At 36.8% G+C, this 20780-nt stretch overlaps 1 protein-coding gene across 3 annotated transcripts in view; it reads left to right on the top strand.

Annotated features, from left to right (window-relative positions):
* Positions 1 to 303: 303 nt before the first annotated feature.
* Positions 304 to 20780, top strand: part of col14a1a (collagen, type XIV, alpha 1a) — a 98944-nt gene continuing 78467 nt past the window's right edge. The window contains exons 1-5 of one of the 3 annotated variants that reach the window (XM_066691295.1): positions 304 to 479; positions 2302 to 2421; positions 5648 to 5764; positions 9723 to 9866; positions 11064 to 11150. In XM_066691295.1, coding sequence (XP_066547392.1) covers positions 2331 to 2421; positions 5648 to 5764; positions 9723 to 9866; positions 11064 to 11150 — 439 coding nt within the window. In that variant the 5' untranslated portion in view covers positions 304 to 479; positions 2302 to 2330. The remainder of the gene's footprint in view (positions 480 to 2301; positions 2422 to 5647; positions 5765 to 9722; positions 9867 to 11063; positions 11151 to 20780) is intronic. The other 2 variants (XM_066691296.1, XM_066691297.1) reach the window with 2 other exon arrangements.

Raw genomic sequence — 20780 nt, 5'->3', positions numbered from 1 at the left:
TATTATCACTATTATTATGATACATTTTTGAGCAATTAACATTCAGTTGCCTTAAACATTACAAAGGGGTTGAAAAAAATATATTTTACAAGAAGCTCTTAGTCTTCATCATGATTTAAAAGACTTTGCATAAAGCTCACCTCTGGAGTTAAAATTGATGCCCCCAGGGCGTTCAAATATTACCTTGTACTCTGGAGATCGTCCCATCTTCTGCAATTGGTTGGCTGCCTTTTTTCTTTTTTCTTCCTCTGTTCAGATGAAACGAGGTGAAGGAATGACTAGCCGGAGGGAAGGGTGAAAAACGACGTGAGAAACACCCACATTCAGCTCAAGTCAGGACTGACTGAGGGGGAGACGGCGAGAGTTTACCAGTAGCCGGGAAAGGCAGGCAGGCAGGCAGGCAGGCAGGCAGGCAGGCAGTCTGTGGGATTGTGGACGGTCTCTAGAGAGAAAACAATACACCATACATGCTCCAAAAGGTAGGGTTTTTATTTCATTTATTTTTGACAGGTAACAAAAAGCAACCAATAAACTACAATTTACATTTCAAAATGATGAACCAAATATTAATTTTAGAAGTGATTAACATTATTGTTTTCCTAAGCGTAAATTGGTTAATTATGTGCGCTATATTTTGAATGTAATTTAATACCATGCATGCATGCTTGACTTCGAATGTAACTTTTTTCCCGCATAATATTGCAATCATGCAAAGTGGTGCACTGAATATCTGACACGTCTTGGATTGTATCATTTCTGCGGAGAGAGAGAGAAAAAAAGGACACTTTAGTATCTGGCTATTCGGGAAGAGTTGCATTAGACATGCAAACACCGTTTCTTGATCAAGTCTGTACATGACCGTATAGTTATAACATTTTCTCATGATTATGTCTGGAGGAGAAACAAAATCCAGAGTTGTCAATGTAAGAGTGAATCAGAAGTTTGAATAAATGCAGTGTATGAATTGCATAAGCATCATTCATTAGCAATATTGAAACCGACGCGCACACACACTAGTTATACATCTCTATGGCGACAGATAGATGTGCCTTAAATTAACACTTTGTCTCACTTTGTGCTGTGAACTTAGCTTGTGTTCATGTAGAAGCATGGAGAGCTTTAGACTTCTTTTGATCGTATTCCGTTCAGGATTAGAGTTTGCCATTTGAAGATACAGTTTCCTATAGGGCTTAACGTGAACACAGTGCTATAATGTATCGAGCGCAGGACGTGTTGCAACGACACAAGCGGGATGGTCTTCAGTGTGGCTGGGAAGAAACTGCTTTGATACTCGGTAATAACAGTGGTGTTACATGCAAAGCATGGCAGGTGGAATACATGAATAACGTTTGCATGGTCTGCTTGGGTACACACAAGGAGAAACTTCAAAACGAAAAAAAAAGCGAAATTGGAAAAGTTTGATTGTGAGATAAAAGAAAAAAAAAGTATTTTGTTTCTCTATATTTTCCATCTCCCTTTTTACGCACAGTTGTTGCCCCCCATACCATTCCTTCCTCTAGAGTTTAGTATTGGTAATGGATATTAATGCACAAAATGCAACTAGAGTGTCGCTGTAGACGATTTATACTACGCAATGTATCTGTAACAAGTTAGAAATAATTAAAACATTGTGCTAATAATAATGTTGACGTGTACAGCTCTGGAAATTGTCACTAATCTTTTGCAGGATCTGTATCAATCTCAGGCTTCATAACCCACCTTTCGTGTCACATTGGGTATATGATGTTGATATATAATGAACAAACACAGTGAAAATTGGGATTTAACTGCGTTTGTGTTACAAAAATAAGTGCAGGGAATGGTAATGCAATTAACATTTAATGGATACATTTCAGTACGTTTTAAATTGAAAATCTGAATATGTGTAGGTAGATTTGTATGTGTGTTTGTTTGTTTGTTTGTTTGTGTTTATTGTTGTTCTGAGGGTTGTGCAAATGCTTGGAATAGCCTACCTTGTCTAGCCTTCCAAGTACATATAAAACACTGAGAGCATTCAAGACCAGTTTGATGAAGTTCCAGGATCGTCTAAATTAGAGGAGCTATTATGGACCAGATGGCGTGTTTTTATTCTAGAAAATTCTTTTGATTTTAACTGTTCCTTGGCGCTAGGTGAGTTCAGGATTTCTGGTCCCTCTGTCATTATTAAAACAGTGTTGTACACACCCCATAGTAAACCTCTTCACCTTTCTGTCTACGTGACTCACCGTTAAATAGCAACGTTGAAGATTTCCCTCTCTGCTGTCGCTCCCATTCAGCGAACGCTTTCTTGTGTCTTTTCAGGTGATCTCCCCAACAGTAAAGTGATAAGGATGAGGGTTTTTGGACTCCGGATACGGGCGTGGTGTCCTATTGTCTTTCTTGCAGTCGCTGCACATTTTTCCATCCAGGCCCAGGGTCAAGGTAAATAACGTCATGAAATCAAAAAGATGTCTTCTTCTCTGATGTGCAGATTTGTCCAAGGCATTTCACCACCATTGTATTGTTTTAAATCATGATTTTTATTTTTGCGATTGTATTTCACGCTCACCTGTGTGCTTTAAACATATTGATGATGTATACTTGTCTTCTAACCTGTTTTGCACTAGGTCATTGATGAGAGGATTCAGGTTTTGGTTGTTTAGATCGAGGTCCCAATTAACTTCAGCTAACTTTAAAATGCTCCTTGCAATTCATTCAATATATGCACCTGTGTAGGATGTTCCAAGATGAGAACCTGGGGCCTGAATGAACAGTGGGACCAGCGTCAACTTCATGCACAATAGTTGGTTTCCTCCCAATGCTCCAGGCAGTGTGACTGTAGCTCTGGCTACTAACCTTTAGAGACTCTGCATTTTTCCTGCAGTTTTGCAGTTTTTGTGTGGAGTGAAGGAAGAACATACCCAGATGATGGTTAGGTGACTAATCTCTCAAACTATTCTGTGGGATGAGTTTGAAATCTGTCTCAAGTCTGAAGTTAAATTATTGGGATGGTTAAACTAGCCATCAGTGGATCTCAGTCTAAATCAGTTTCCTCAAAGTCATTCTCATGTGCAAATATGTTCCCATGAAAGTGAGCCTCTCTGCCCCTAGTAAAATGGGTAGTTGTGTATGTATCACGGCCAGCTGTCTGTGTTTTTTGGCTGTTTGGTCACTGCAACAATATTTATATATGTATATCAATGATTGTGTGTGTGTTTATTGGGAGAGTTAAATTCCAAATGTCCATAAGGTGGAAGAAAAAAAGTAACAATTCCAATACCATACTCATTTCATACTCCCCGCCCCCCGGTTTTCCAAACTCAGTAGAAAGAGTAATATGTGGGCGCACACAATTCTCTTAGAGGATGACAGAACAATTTCTTCACTAAGCACATGACACATCCTGTGTGGTACACTGACCTACTGAACGTTAACCATGTCTTATGTCAGCTAAGTACTCCCTAGCTTTGATCACTGCTTATTTGGTGTGGAAAGAGCCTGTTGCAAAGACTTAATATTTCAAGCAAAATGTAAAGGGTTCACAATTCAAGCCACTGACAGGTAAGCAAGTGCAGTAAAGATGATAAAAAGCTCAGAAGGCGTTTGGGTAAGAGTGTAATCAACCAGTTTAGAAGTTCTTCTAAGTGGATTAAAGATAACCACATCAAAGACACATTGAGTTACAGTTTTTTTTGGTGCGTGTGGCAATTCCTTAATTTACAGATTATACAGTTTATATATTTTTTCATAAAAAGAGTGTTCCTGACATCTATTGAAGCCTTAATTTGCCTAAAATGTCATTTTGGTAAATTAATGTAAAGCCACAGGGCAAGCATTTTATTGGGTAGAGAAAATGTGGAGTATGATCTAGCATGAAGGCATGCTATAAATTATTAGTTTGGAGCTCTAAATTGTAACCCTATTTCCACATGAACTGAGGAATTCTTTATGAATATTTGTTTAATGCACATAACATGTACTTTTTAAACTATTCATGGCTTAAAGGTGACGTACAAATATTCCACAAATGCCTTATTGCATTTGGTGCCCATTTCGAAGCACATGTATGCTAAATGTTTATCAGAGTGTTTTTCATGCCTCAGTTGTTAACTCAGTTCATATGTGACGACCTGAAATTAAAAATGGAAACCGCCAAAGGAATTTGTAGCCCACCACTCGATGCCTGCGTGCTGCCTGCGTGCTGCCTCTGGCCTGGAAAGTTAATTGCATGCCAAGCCGTAATTTGAATTTCTATTTCTTCTGGACTATTTTTGTGCAAAATCTGGTTGTTTGAGAAGCTCTCGTGGGTGCCACAGGTGGCAACTCAGCTATGCTGCAAAGGTACTCTGGTTGAAAAAAAAAGCACTGCCCGTCTCCAGAGTGCGTAAATTCATTTTGAGGCTGAATTTGGACTCATTTTTCCCCGCGAAGGGAGATTTTGTTGCGCCACGACGAATAAACTGCTGCAGAGTACACATCCCCTATCTCAGGTTGGTGAGCTTGGTATCATATGCTTCTTATAATTTATCTATCTACAAATATTATTTCCAAAATAATCGCCCCACTCTCAACCCATACCTGTTTATTTCAGTGTTTGTTTATGTGTGCCAAAGTGTAGGCTTTTACATACCTAGACTGCCAAGTCTTCATTAGCTTATTGTTATTTGTTTAATCCATGTATCCCCTTGACGCAAAATTTCCCTTTCTTCTGCCCACCCCCCCCAACAAAAAAGTAGTGTTTAATTCTATAATGTGTAGGTATGTAAAGAATACTTTGGCACCCAATCTCCTGTCTGCTGTGTAACAGCAGTACAAGATGACACAAACACTTAGTGTTTGTGGGGCTGTCCATGTATATTTTAGAAACCAACTGCCTCAGTACTAAATGGGAATGTGTTAGTCTTGGTTATGGTGATGCTTACACAAGTAGTTGAACTAATTTAGAAAAGAGGAATGGTGAAAGTGTTACGCTGTTGTAGTTACAGAGCTGTGTTTCTCTTAACAGGAATAGACCTGGGGAAGACTATTCCTTTTTTTTTTTTACATTTATAGTAACAAGTCATATTCTCTTTTCCACAAAAACAAACTTGGAATATATATTCTTGAAAATAGATTACATGAAACTGAATTGAGAACAGTCCTTTGAAAACTGTTTAGTTTAATAGTCAAGATCTCCTCCAAAAACAAATCCAGTAGGAAGCACATTTTTTTTTACAGACCCTGATTAGAAGTTCATGCTTACCCATTATATGTATTGTATGACTAAATTGATCTGACATTTCAATAAATGACCGAACTGGTCTTAGGAAGCATGAAGCAACAAACTCACGATTTCCACTGGATACTTAACTATTGCCATCAGCTCATATGCTAATCCTCAGCAGAATTTCTGACTTCTGTGAAAGAGAATATGACTTAGTCTTCCATGTAACCTTTGTGGCATCTTCTGTCGTCTCTTGTCAAGTTGTAGTCTGCCTCTCTGTTGTGGAAAACATAGTGGGAATAACATTCTTAGTGACATACCTTTCCTTCTCTATTTTATTAATCCTGCCGTCGCCTGCTAGTATATCTAACCCTGGTGATTTTGAATATAATTTCGATTTATTCAATTTTTTGGTGCGACTGGCTCGTTATTGATGGGGGATTTTTTTGTGCCTCTTTGTTTCAGTTGCTGCTCCGAGAAGACTCCGATTCAAATTGCTGTCTCCCAGCAGGTTGCTGGTTACATGGAAGGAACCCAAAGGAGATTTTGAAAGCTATAAATTCCTTTATTTCACAAAAGAAGGTAAGATTGGGTTCATGAGCTTTGTTTTTCTTGAGCTCCTTTAAAAACCATATGTGTACATACCAGTTGTCGGTGGTATGGAGATTCCTACATACTCTGGCTATCGTTAAACTGCCACTTGGAGCAACAGTGTATCTGCTCCTTCCTAAAGCTATGACCAGAAAAACTTCTGCGTTATTTCAAATCTCACAGAGTTCCTGCTCTCAGTCAGATTGGATTTGAACAGGGAATGCATTTTTTTTTTGTCGGAGTGAAAGTATTAGAATATTGTTTTCATTTTAATCATGTAACAAATTTCAGTTACCTTGGTTTTGCAAAGTACATTGTTGAGAAACATCAGCATGGAAGCAGAAACGATAGTACATGGGAACACAGTGACCATGTTTGTTTACCTTGCTGGACATTGTGTAATGTCAACACAGAAAAAAAAAAAAACTCCAAATACACCTGCTCACAGGTCAAAACCGAGAGAACCATTTCCTAAAGACATAAGATAAACAAGAATAGTTTTGGACAGAAACTTTTTCAGCTTTCTTAGATCAAAGCACTATTTTAGATTGGCACTAATGCTGTGCACCGAGAGCTTACTGAAGCCAACCCTTTCTCCTGAATTTTAAAGCTCTGCTTAATTTGACTGACTGTTAAATCAGTCGCCATTAACAATGAAGGTTGCTTGAATGCGTTAACTGATCCTTGACTTTCCTTTGAAGAGCTCACCTTTATTCCATTGTGTGAAACCTCTGACTCTACAGAGTACAGGTGCACACTATGGTTGTTGTTTTTTAAACAGTTCAGATTTCACTCTCATACAAGAGGATCTGCTTTAAATTTAATTAATTTATGTCTCTTGTTTTTATTTTGTGATCTAAATGTGTTATTGGTGTGGAAATCAGAATGTATTTGGAAGAAACTGAGAGAGCGGGGTCATTCTCAAATATGTCTCTCTGCTTTCCACCATAGCTAACATTTTAATTCATTGTCCTGTGGTTTTCATGACAAACTGCTTGTTCTCTGGTAGTTACGCACTTCTGATCTGAGGAAGAGTGGTGACTCACTCGGACAAATCCAGAGTGTCAGTTAACATTTCCAGGATATCCAATCTTACTTGATTGCTGCTGAACATACCCCACAATAATGGCACACAAGTTTACTGGAGTAAAAAGCATAGCGCAGAATCATACTAATTTCCCATGTGTTAAATCCATAACGATACATTGCCAGAAACAAGTCAAGGCTTATAATCTATTCAACCACTTAATTGACTTATAAAAAACACATTTTGTAGATACTGTGAAATCATCATCTATTGTTCATGAGCGTTAGGTATGTTTCTTATGCCACTCTTGTGAATTCCTCATGTCCTTGGCATTAAATATGCAGTTTTCATTTTCATTTTAAATTCTGGTCTCATAATTGTGTAGTTTCTGGACTCTTCTTGTCTTTTAGAAAAAATACATATATGAAGAGAAAGAAAGCACTGTATACAGCATATAAAAGGGAACTAGACCAAGAGAGTCAAAAGATAAGAGAATGGAATTGTAGAAGATGACAAAATAGGAATTTAAACTATAGATATGTATGATATGTTATCTTAATCCATATATGGATTTCAAAGTCATTTATACTCATTTACAGTCTTATTTCACTTAGGAAATCCTACATCTTAAGCTTTTTAACCTGTAAAAAAGATTAAGCATTAAGATTCTGACGTAAGTTGTCATTAGTCATATTTTGTAAGAACATCATTAATAATATATGTGACATACCTTCATTTGCTCCTAAATTTTACAGCGATTCAGGTTTGATATTTGGACATATAATTTTGACAGACCGGGAGCAAACTCCTGCCTTGTTACTGCCATGAAACTGAGGAAAAAACATGCTGAACTACTGTATAAGTATTTCATATTTTTATTGTTTTATACAGAATATGAAAAAACAGCCGACTAACAGCTGGGTAACTTGGTTTTGGTCCTTTGGTTGAAGCAGAGAGCATTCCTTTGGGTAGTAATATGACTATGGCAGACCAGAATAATTTCAAAGGAATGTCGTATGCAGACTTTAAAGGAACGGCTTCTCTTTAGACCTGAACAGACGAGGTTATGACAGGGTTTGATTCAGGTTTTCAAAATGTGAAATGGGATGGACGAGGTCAACCACAAGGATGACTTCAGTCTGCACAATGAAACAAGTAGCAGAAGGCAGAATTGGAAATTAAAAATACTTTTCATTTGAGATAAAGAGACACTGCTTTGTGATACATGAGTTGTGGGAGTATGGGACAAGCTTTCTAGCCATATAGCTGAACTAAAGGGTTCCTTCAAGAAATTGATGGTTGAAATTCTGGGATCCGTTCGCTATGTCTTTTGTGTCCACAACCATAGACCACATAAATGGATAACCCTTCCTTCCATATTCATATCTGATTCAAATATGTCATAGGTAACAGAATTTGCAAGTCTTGGACTTTTTTTAAATCCACTTGTGTGAATCCATCACCTTGCTCTGAGAACCTTGACAAAAAGGGTTCTTTTCGCTATCCCTCCAATGCATACTTTTTCTTTTCAGTTGACCACCATGACCCCAGAATTTAAATCATCATAATTGGCCCATAAAAGACCAGGCTGAAACGTTTTTATTGCTGAGGTTTAAAGAAAAAAAAAAAAACTATTGTAGGTTGTGAATCTAATCAGTCTGCTTTATTTAAGTGAAGAAGTGGTTGTGTGGTTGACTTAAAGAGATGAGCAATAAACGGTGCAACAGATTGAGGATTGTCGAGCAGCATATGTGATTTAAGACTTCAGCCGTCAGATCAAGTCCCAACTTGTGCACTCGCCGGAGAGAGCAAGGATCTGCTCCCAGAGTTTTTCTGAGCTCTGATCCTGGGTTAAAAATGTAATTTGGGATTGAGATCCAGTTAAGATTCTTCCAGATCCCATACATGATCTAATTAAGACAATTAAAAAATATAAACCCTCTTTTGTTGCACCTTCTTTGTGTATCAATAAAGAGAAATGACCAGACAAAGCCTTCTGGAAGTAGAATGCTTGCCCAGGAGCACAAAACACATCAGGATTTACTCTTAATGATCTTAGACATTACCAAGAGGCCCCCGCCTATTTGCTGTGCCTGAGTGGATTCTAATCTTGAAATGCAATGGATGCAATTCTTATTCTTATGGCATGTTTTCCCCCTGAAAGCCTACAATTACTATTGGCATATATACTGTGCCGACAAGATCATTTTTTTGTTTCAAGTTTTACAATTTATTGCACATAGGCAACATACGTAGTCAATTACTTATTACTCTAACAGGAGCAGTGTTGTAAAATTATGAAATGAAATGCAGGAACTTTAGCTCTGTTTCATTTTTCAGAGGAAGATATCTAATTTAAAATAAAGAAAGGAAACCCTTATTTTGTCATATGTACATTGGAATAACTTGTTGAAATGTCTTATAATAATATGGAAGAATAAATATGAAAAATACCTTTATGAAAACACACAATGCAAAGCGGGGACATTTAACAAAAATACTATATCCAGATGCATTTCAGTAAAGCAAGAACATGTATATATTTTTGTGGTTCTGGATCGGACACAGTTGAAGATTTTCAAAGTGTATTCTGCACTTGACTAGGACATCTGTCCTTGAACAAATATCCACAAAAGCCATACGTGAGAAATGTGGCTATGACAAAACTATGCATTAGATTATAATGATGGGAAATCTGCTCTGACTAATTCCCCTTCAACATGCACAGAGCTAAAGGGACCTTCTGCAGCAAAGGATAATTTACTGTAATAACAGGGTTACATAAGAACTGTAGGGTTCTTGCTGGTCTTGAAACCTTGATAGTTGTGGAGGTGTCTTACGTTATAATGCTTGGGACTTGGCGATACAGGTCAGGATACAAACACATACCCTGTATTAATCTTCTATTGTCTTTCATTGCAGGGGGAAAGGCACATGAATTACAACTTGCAAAGGGGGACAACAAAGTAATCATTGATGGTGTCATTGTCAATAAGGAGTATACAGTCAAAGTTATGGCTGTGAAGGGAGACCAAGAAAGCAAGCCTTTGCGAGCTAAGTTCACTGGTAAGTAAATCTTGTGAGCTTAAAAAAAACATTCTTCAAAAAGAGCACAGTGACCTCACTTATCACCTCACTGTTGCATTATAGTTGTAATAGCTTCCAAAGACTCCATCTAGCATTCAGTTAGGACCAGAGAAGGCTAGTTTACTGGTAAGCTCAAGGTCAATCCTACTTTGTAAATACAGTAATGTACCAGTGGTGCCCATGTTTTTTTTTTTGTTACTTATTGCCTCAGCAACTGGGGATCTATATTTGGTACTGTAGGTGTTCTCTGGCTGTAACATGGGTCATATAGTGCGCAGGCAAACAAATAAAGACTCATACTCAGTGTTATTGGTTAAATGTCAAACACATCAGTATTGATTGTGCTATCACAAAAAACATTGTGTTATCTGCAATAATGCCATTCATTTGTTTTATATAACCATTCTGTCTGTAGGGGTGCATTTATTAACAGATCAATGAACATGACAGTGTATTTTCGCACACAAATGTCTCATTCACTTCTCAAGCGACTACTTTATTGACTCAGTACCTGTAACAGTCCACGTAAAGAGAAAACTTTAGAGCATCACCAGCAGGGTTCTGAGCAGGACGACTACTGGTTTTTCACCAAATCAACTTGGTAATGTAGGCATTGTCTCTTGACTTTTAATGTAAAGTATCAAACTCGAGTTGGTGTTCCATTGGGGATGATATTCACACTTAATCTTTGCAGAGTCCTTAAATATGGATACCAAAATCGTCATATCCTGTTAAGTCCTGAACACATTTTCTTATGATTAAAAATTGAGCTGGAGATTTAAAAAAGAAGTATAATAAAACAAGTTGAGGATCATATTTAATGTTGTAAGCCCTTTAAAATGTAAGAGCCATAAAAGCTTTGAGTTAAAGACTGGTCAGGATTTGAACAATGAGAAGACAAATTACTGACAATAAATAACCACTTGCAGCAACATATGGAATATATAATGCTTTGTTACTCAGAACCCTGCTGGGTGTGAATTTGATGCACAGTTTCAAAAAGAAAAGGAAATATTCAAGTGATATCTATGTTTAATATTCACAGTAAATGTAATGTTAGTGATATGAAGCATTTAATACTTGCAATGCTCTTCCTGTTATTCAGTGTAGCTGACACCGATTGCACTGTGCTGCCCTACACTTTCAAAATATAAGATACATTTTTCATTCTTTCAGCCAAGGAGCCGGAACAGGAAGGTAGTGCGCAGTTGGAAAAACCCAAGGACACCAGTGCTGTGGAGGAAGCAAATGAAATCTCAAAACGTAAGTTAATTTTTTTTTTTTTGTTTATTGCTAATGTGCTAAATGTATGCAGAGGCTACTTACATTTAATTTGTAACCATATTAGTAAGAAATAAAGAACTAAAACCTATTTGATTGATAGTTGATTCCCATTTATACATAATTTAGGCTGCTTTTGGAGACTCCCAGGCAAACCTAGTATTAAATGCCTTCATTCTGATCTCTGGACACATTCAGTTGTTGGGTCAGTGCACTGTACTTGTTGAATATACCTAATTACCCCCTTATTCAAATATTGAAGTAGGATTAAGGTTATTGCCTCTTTTCTCCAATACCTGTCAAAAGGGAAGACATTGGAGTTCAGTGCCCTGCAATTTGTGATGAAGGATAAATGCGATATTTGTTGATTGCTTTTCATAATATTTTTGAAGGGATGTGTGCAGCTCATTTATATTCCTTGTAAATGACTTAATTATGTACATAGATGGGCAAATTAAAATTGGGCCATTATGTGTAATTTGAGAACAGTATGATAAAACGGTATAATTGCTGTTTTTATATTAGTGTTGAGTAATTATATGTATGTGAAATGAGCAGTGATTGCAGTAGCAGGAGCCTGTGTTTCGAATGACCCCTTTTACTTGTTGGCTGCTACTAAGGCTGTTAACCTGTGCAAACATTCCCTTCAGATACCCCCAAGAATCCAAAATAAATCTGATCTTCAGAACAGTGAGCACAAACAGTGGGCAAGCATTTTAAAACAAGTATATTTTGCTGACTGTGGTGTAAAGCGTGGGTGAGATTCATAGGGAGAGCCTTAAATTTGGGAAAAGTTTACCAGGAGTGGGATGATTATAATTGGCAGGAGATCCTGGCTCTAACTCCAGCATGGGTAAGTGTGAACTGGGCAGATTCTCAAACTGGCAGTTATGCAGGGTGGTTTGTGATCCTGTTCGCAGTGAGGGGCAGTGAGGGGCTGCTGTAGTCAGACTGCTGTGTAACCACTGACTATTTCAGATATGAATGCAAATATATAATAATAATTCAAGATTAAAGGAAAAAGGCCTAACTGGTCTTGACCATCTCACAGATTGTGCGTTTCTTGTCATCACTCGTCTGTGGAATCATCTTGTCAGGGAAGTGAAAAAGGAACAATATAATAGAAAGGATAAACCGTGGAATGCACTGGAAGAAAATACAAATTAAATAAAGGTAGATTGGAGGAGCACAAGCTTCAGGCTGGTTGGACAGGGTCCTTACTAATCAAAAAGTAATTTAAGAAAATATCAATCATTATTACATTAAGGCAGGGGTGTCCAGACCTGCTCTTGGAGAACCCCAAACCAGCAGGTTTTTATAGGCTGCCCTTGAATCTGTAAAGACATGGACAAATTAATTATGATAAATTGTTTCCTTGTTTCTGTACATTTAGAGATTATTTGGAACAATCACCAGAAAACCCCCAGTCCTCAAGGACCAGATTAGCTTAATTTATCAATCACTATGTGTTCAAGTCAATGTGTTCCCAGTGTTTAGAAATTGGTGATTTGGGTGACCTATAATACCGAATGGAGTGGGGCTCCACAGGGCCAGGGTTGGGCACAACTCCATGAAGGTGTTTATGGATTTGCAGCTGGAATCCGTCCATTTCAGTAGCAGTCTAGAAGAGCAGAGATTATGTACCGTTCTCTCTGTATCGGGGTATTTCTGTGCTCCAGCACTAATGTCTGATTATCAAAAACATCTGCACAGACATTTAGTCACATCTGTATGGTTAATTAACCACAAATGGAATGTAAGCAATGATGAAAATAATGAAGACCATGGCCAAATCAAATGTTGACCTCCCCCCCACACAGATCATAAGTTACAAACTTCTACATTGTTGTGGTTTAATTTATTGTTGGCCCCTTTCTACTACTTTAAAATTTAAAGTGATAGGGTAAAAATGGGTAATTTGTGATGGGCAGGTCAAGGTTATGATTTGTCTACGTTTACATCAATCACAATTTCTGGCTATCAGGGTTCGGTGTTTGAGAACTGTCAGGTGTTTAGATGTTTGCATTTTGAAGAACAGGTGCACATATTGTGCATAATGTCAGTATCCTGCGAGTAGTTATTATTATTATTATTATTATTATTATTATTATTATTATTACTGTAAAACTTCTGATAGATTTTAAAAAGTTAAACTAAACTGGAAATATATAATATTATATAATGTATAATATTTTAAGTTTTGGTTCAGTTTCTTGGTAAGATATTTAGTTCAGTAGAGTTATACATAATATCTCATAATAGAAAGCTATTTCTTTTGTGCAATAATGATTGCATTGATGTTTGTTTATATTTTCCCCACACACTGGTTTCCTCATAGATAAAAATAGATGTAAATATGTCTTCAAAAGGTTTACAGTTTTAGTTGTTTTGAAGCTTGGACCCACCTGATTTTACTCCGCTGAAATACAGCTTCCTAATCATCCTTTCCAAGAAATCCTTTGTTCTTCAGATTGACACGGAAATTAATTACAAAGCAGTACCATGTAACTGCAAGATGTATCTGCAATTGTACTTTTGATATGGTTTTAATTTAATGTTTTACTTTGCTGCATTCTGGGCAGCTGCTTCATGGAAAATATTTACATTAATACCTTGCCTCATACATTTTTTTCATTAAATTGACAATCTCCTTTGGAGATAATACTGGAATACACTATCTGGGATACTCTGCTCTGATGCTGATTACTCGCAGGTATTGTAGTCTGCAGTGTGTGTTTGCTCAGTGTAATGAAGATGGAAGAGATTGGAGCATCCCCCGAGTTAGACACCTTTAACAAATAGGTATTACTATTCTTAGATAATTCAGCATAGTCAATTTCCTTGCCGTCCCTGCTTAAAATCTTTTTTTATAAGCAATCCCTCTCCATGTAATAAGGCCAGCTATTTAACATATAAATAGCTTTTCATTTAATAATTGAGCATCAGATCTCTTTATTTATACTGTACAACCAATGGAATTCTACTAGTCAATCTGTGATTTACTTAAACAGTCTTTGCTGATAAACACACTTTATTTAAACAGTGTCATATTTTTTTTCCCAGTGTGCTTTTGGGTACCTTACTGCAAACCTCTGCATGGTGTTAACACAATTAATAACATAATCTGGATAGTGTGGAAAGGAGGACTTCATTATAAACATGCTTGTTATAATACAATTTCTTTAACTTTATATGCAGCACTCACTTCTTAAAGGTAATGGGTTACGTAATGTGTTTTGCACATTTCTTTATTCATTTCATTAGTTTCAAGTAACTAATTGTGGACAATGTTTGTAAATGAAATTGTATTTTGAGGATTCGTTTCTGTTGATAAATGATGTAGGTAGAAACTTAACATTTTTGTTTCAGCTGTCAAAGCCATACGTGACATTTTATGTTTCCCAGTTGTGAGCACCTGTCTGTCCAGCTGAGTCAACACTTTGTTTCCCTCCTGGACTGTATGATCACAGACCTTGACTTTTAGGCTGGAGAAGAAGCCGCAAAACACCAACACAAAAGCACAGGTGTCACACTTGGACGTGAAGTTGTTTTAAAAGAATATCCTCAACTGGATTATCTAACATTGGCCAGCATCCCATTTGATTAACCCTAGAGTCTGGCTATGGGTTGAGCACAATCAAGGTAAGATAACATGAGAGATTGTTCTTTCTACATTGTTGAGCAAAGAGAAAATGCAAGGAATCAGCCTGCCCCTTCCCCATCCCCATTTCAGGCCACTGGTGTTATGATTCATAGTTGTTATTGTGTGTATTTTTCTATTTTTGTTTCAATCAAGTATAATTCATTTAACGGAAGTAAATTGTTATTTTTTGTCTTCCCTGTGCTCTTCCATATATTGTTTTTAGTGTTTGCTACCTGTTTCTTAGATTGGTAGTTAGCAACATTGTGTGTATGAACTCACTTGGATATATGTTCCCATTTAAAGTTCAGTCATAAATATTTACGTACAGTTTTGTGTTGGACACTTTACATTGTTACAGGTTGTTAGCAAGTGGTAACACTTGAGAAGGGTGTGACTATTGATTGAAGATAGAAAAAACAGACTTTATTCTTTGGAAGTATTATACTGATAAAAGTAATTTGGCTAGTTTTATATATCTATCATTCTATGTACCACCTTTGAAGAATGGAAATAATCTTGAGACAGATTAGAGTTTAACAGATTTCCACATGGAAGGGCCATATTTTCAGTCCTGCTTATGCTTCATAAAGACACTGGTGAGAAGAGAATGTCTTACAGAAAGAAATGTGTTTAAAACATAAAGCTAGCTAAAGCGGTTCTTGGGCTGCTTTGTCCAAACATTCAGAAAAAAAACCTATGGAAGGTGAAGGGTCATGTCTGTCAGATACAGAGTCTCCAATAATGGCTCAGGAACACAGATAATGGGCTTGGCTGACATTCATTGTTAAAGGGCAGAGTCCTTGAGGGGACGGGGAGCTCAGATTTGCAGTGGGGAATTCCATCACCTGGAACTACTGAACTTCTGAGTGTTAATGAGAGTGACTGCTGTGGCATCGGGCCTACTTTGAATGGAAAGTTACCGAAACCGAGGAGGAGCATTATAGAACAGCTACTACTGATCAGTAATGGTGCACCCATGTTTTTTTAAATGTCACACTGCTTCCGGGTGTTGCAGAAAACATCAGAACGTGAAGTCAGTACATTGCTTGAGCATGTCGAAAGACACGTTCCTTGGGTTCTAGGAGGTTACATCAACAGTCTGGTGTGTTTTGTTGGCCTTGTGCCATTGGGAAGATGTTTTGGAGCATTATTTTATTATATAATGGTTTAATACAATCAAAGCATTGATGCAGAACAAGTTAAATTTTTTCTGTAGTCTCGATTTATCCATTAAAGGGCTGAAGGAGGGGATATGTCAGAATACCTGGAGATGCATAAATGGTTCTTCATCTGTATGCTTCATTAATTTCCCTTGCCTATTTAGAGATGTGTGGTATCTAAGTGTGTTGAACATGAGGTTTGGAAGGTTTCAGGCTATGGTGGTTGGTTTTAAATTGGGTTGTACACAACTTGAGCTGATGAAGGATGCATCTGCACTACGGGGAATTCTGATTGTGGATAATTTGCATCTTCATGCACATAGTGCCGAAAGTGAAATGTCTGTTCTCGTCTCAGTTTGTGGTGAATATAAACACAAAAATGCATAATCCTACTTACATTAGCAGTACTGAAAATAGTCTTAGAATAATTGCTATTGAAAAGTTGGCAGCTACTGCAGTCTAAAAATGGACATTACAATACAAAATATACATAAAAAACACAGGATTCTTAGTTACAGCACTTCTGCAAACATCACTAATTTTGCAGAAACTCATTGGAAATTTCCCATAAATTCACTCTTGGTCATATTTTGAAAGCATATGTGTGCCAGTAAATACTTTACTTCAATAGATTTGATCCCCTGCCAACGCTTTAAGGATATAACTGTTATTTTTTATTTGGATTTGTTTGTTATACTTAGGAAGCTTAAATTATGTTATATGAGGGGAAGGGAGACTGTTTTTGTTGCAAATCACAGCCGTCAATGCAAGACTGCTGTTAGGCAGGATCACGGTTAATGTTAATTTAATGGTACCTTTCAAATTAACCATGAATTAAACAATACAGCTGACAAACTGACTCCCCATGCAGTCAAAAGGTTGTGACTCATATTGAAACAATTATATCGGTTAATGCTGAAACATGTCTTACTGAAGGTTGTCTAGTCAAAACATTTATTCTGTGCATTCAGATTGCTGAAAGCCCTGCTGATTAAATCACTTGTCTTTTGTGGTCTGTGTAAATAACATTTAATCGAGATAGCATAGCCATTAATTATATCAATGGCTTTGCCATCTAGCATCTTATTAGCGCTGCAGTGATTTTTTATTGTAACTGTTCCTTTATTACCTTATCAGCAGTATAAATAAGGCCTGTTTTGAGACCGTGGTAAAAATGATTTGGGTGGTAGTTGTCTGGTTTCAGAGTTTATTGATTCAGCATTATTTAGGATTTGACAATAAGGTACTTTTGGGTGTTTAATAATTTACATTAATACATTAAATAAAATATGACATTTGTGAGACAGGTGGACTGAATCTAAATGTCAATATATACATATACCTTTGCTAAAATATGGTACTTAAAGTATTCATTATGTCATTTATTTTTCATACGTTATAATGGAAGAAGCAAATGAGTATCGGTCTTTGGCATTTGCTTCCTAAAATACTTAAGAAATCAGATTTAGAAAATGCTTTTTTCAGAGGCATTACAGATCTAAAGCCACAATGGCCAAAAGGCTTTTAATTGAGCTATCTGTAGCATCCTGATAAGCCAGTTTTGTTTCTGGCTATTATTGCTGCTCAATTTACAGCAATGGAGGATGGAGAAATCTTAATAATAATACTAATACTACTACTAACAATAATTGTGGTGGAGTAAGACAACCCTTTAATGAACTGAACTGAACTGAACTAATGATTGGACTAAACATTGGAGAGCCTGGGTTAGTATTAAAAAAAAAAAAAACATTCTTCAAGTAAGTTGTTATTATTGTTAATTTTAGAGAATGTTGTAGAGGAATATTTAGTAGATTTTTTAAAATATATGTATTTACTTAACTGCGGTTTAAAGTCAACGAGGTGGAGGAGTTGGTTAGTGTGTGTTACCAATACTGGTGAGACCAAGATGGCAGAGTGCAGTGCTCTTATAATGGAAAGGTAGCACTGTTTTTCAGTTATTGTGCTCAGCTTTTTTTTTTTTTTGCTTTTGCACATAATTATAGGCAATTGTATTTATTTGTTTGTTTGAGAAAACAAAGTACTTGGTCTTCCGTTGCTGTTCTAATAAACTCGGTCCCTGGGTCCACAATTAGTAATACTAATAACTTTATTTGGTTTGAAGTGAAAGGTATTTGATATGGTTACCTGCTGTTTTCTAGATGTCCCAGCCTTTTCTCTTTGAGCTTTTCCTCTTTTTTCTTCTTCTTTTAACAACAGATGGTAAAGGATGGTAAAAAAATGATGATCGTGGGAGAAAAACATTTGTCATTCAAGATTCATTGTAATTTATTTATTTTACCTAATTAATTGCACAAAACAGTAGTCCAGTCCACAGCCTGCACTTCACAAGCAGATTGCATAACTGATGATAAATAATACATCGGAAAGAAAAAAAATAAACATATGCTTTCTTCTACATCTGCTACTGAATAGTTGAAGTATCTGCATATTGTGTTCCCTTGCCAATTTGCGGCATGGTTGTAAAGTTTGGGGAATGCTTCAGTTTTCTAAGGTGATTAGCTCCTTGACCGACAACAAGTGCCTTTTGAAGCTGATGAGAGAAGCCACCATGAGCAGATACAGGTGTGACTGGGTGCTATCGCTTTATAGGGGCCTTGTCCCTTTCATACAGAGGATAGAGCAAGACAGCTGACTCAGATTCAAGAGCCTTGCCCACACTTGTAACATACCTTTGAAATCTCATCACCGTCCTCCTGAAGGGCTTGTGGGTCATAAATCCCTGTCTGATTCTACACCCACGGGGCATGCAGGTGGTCTGGGGGCCTGGCAGATGTGTCTGATATGTGTTTAACCTTATGCCTACAATTCATGTCTCTCCATAGCAAAAATATAATAATGGATACCCTTTGTTATAATATCCATAAGTAAATTTATGGCAAAATAAATATGCATGCTAATAAAAGAAAGCCAGTGAGTCATTTTCTATGCTGTACAGTGTACGCTTCGAAAACCCAAGATAAACTTACGTAATTCAGTTTTAACAAGGATTCAGGGATGTCAATACAAGGCTGATATTAACATCGGTCATGTGACTCAATGTCGAAAATGTACAGTAGGTTATCGTTGGCTCCCATCACTGGACTTGTGCATACAGGATTGTGTATTGTGTCTTGATACTGGAACACTCTTTCTGTTGCAGTTAGCAGTCAAGCAGTTTAGAGTTACATTTGTCTAGCAAGGTTACATCTTAAGAGATACTTACTGATTACAGGAAAGACAGATTGTCCGCAGCACATGCAAACAAAACATGGAAATACAAATTATGCAGATATCCAGTAGTGCAAGACAGCAGGCCTCAAATGTATCACTTTGTTTGTGTTTTATGCTTCATTGGGGAAAACTGTAAAAGTTTATGAAGGGCCGTTACAGTTTTTATTCAGTTTAATGAACCTCTAAGTACTAAATTAAACTACTTTACCTAAACTATAGTTTAGTTTCCTATAGTAAGGTACTGTGCTTTTTCCCCTTTCGGTTGTGTCTCTGTACGTTTTCTTTTTTGTAATTTGATTTGCGACTTCCTCCCATCTAAAGCACACAGCTAGTGGGAGTTAAGTGAAAGGTTTTATATTTTACCAAAAACTTTTCATCTTTTCTAGTATTGTATAGCCATCTTTATTTTTTAAAACCCCCTTAGTTTAGGAGTGGAAGGCAGCAATACAGTGCTGAACTGGTCTTGAAAGAGCTTTCGTGTGGTGTCACCTTTTCAAATAGGCTTCAATGCAGTCTAAACAGAGATAATTTGACCTTTTAAAATGGTTTGTCGGGGAAGTTTTGTAGGTGGGTTTTCACATACCTTGCACAATGTGATAATGGACTTTGTTCATATTGGAGCTACAGGCATTCTTTAAGTCAATGGTGCTAAAATGAAAGCCCAATAATTGCTCCTGTTGGATCCAGTTATTTTACTGGATCTGGATTCAGGGTTTTTTATGGAATATTGAACAGTTCGATTTTACAATACGTTGTTTGAATACATTTATGAAACATTTGTCCCAAGTATTATAACAAAGTGGACAAAGTGTTATAATTGAATCATATTTAGGTTTAGGTAATATGTTTTTAAATGCTTTCCCCACCAGTGCATTCATATGTGTTGTGTGATGTGGATATGTGTAATTTATTCTACATTTAAGGATAAAGGTTCAATCTTGGGGACTTTTTCTCTTATTTTATGTGGTAGTTAATGGAATCAGGAATCAGGTGATTAAAGTTGGCCTAAAATATATTTTTTGTTGATTTACATTCTTAGGTTACAGAAATGGTAAAAAAACAACAACATATCAGTCCATAGCAAGTGACTCGACAAGAAGTGAAAGACTGTAATAAAAGTGAAAGATAATAAATGTATTATCTGTTATTCTTATTTTATTTTTACAGCTGCGGTGGTGAAACTGTGTGTGTCACAAAACAAATTGGCCTTGTCCTGTAATCAAGTCCATTAAGGCATAATAAATGAGTTTGTGATTAGGGTTTCCCTAAAGTACAAGCTTTCTCTCGGGGGTCCCCCACTCTTTCTGGGGTTCTTGGGTCAATGGAGAGGGCAGTATTTTCTTTGTGTCTGTCAGTCTACCAGAGAGAACATGAAGAGGCAATTATACTCTTTACGGAATGAATCTCTTCTAAATGCTTAATTAATTTTTTCTCCCACTTTGTTTTTAAAAAGTTTTGGTAGTGTCAATATGTTTCCAAAAGACCTATTTAAAATCCCAGTTAATTGACACACATTTAGTGCCCCAAAAAATAATCTTGTTAACATTTCAAGAGTTTGGACAATGGCAACTAAGA

This window comes from Amia ocellicauda, chromosome 18 (genome assembly GCF_036373705.1).
Source record: "Amia ocellicauda isolate fAmiCal2 chromosome 18, fAmiCal2.hap1, whole genome shotgun sequence".
Classification (NCBI taxonomy): domain Eukaryota; kingdom Metazoa; phylum Chordata; class Actinopteri; order Amiiformes; family Amiidae; genus Amia; species Amia ocellicauda.
This window is presented reverse-complemented; position numbering and strand designations above follow the sequence as displayed.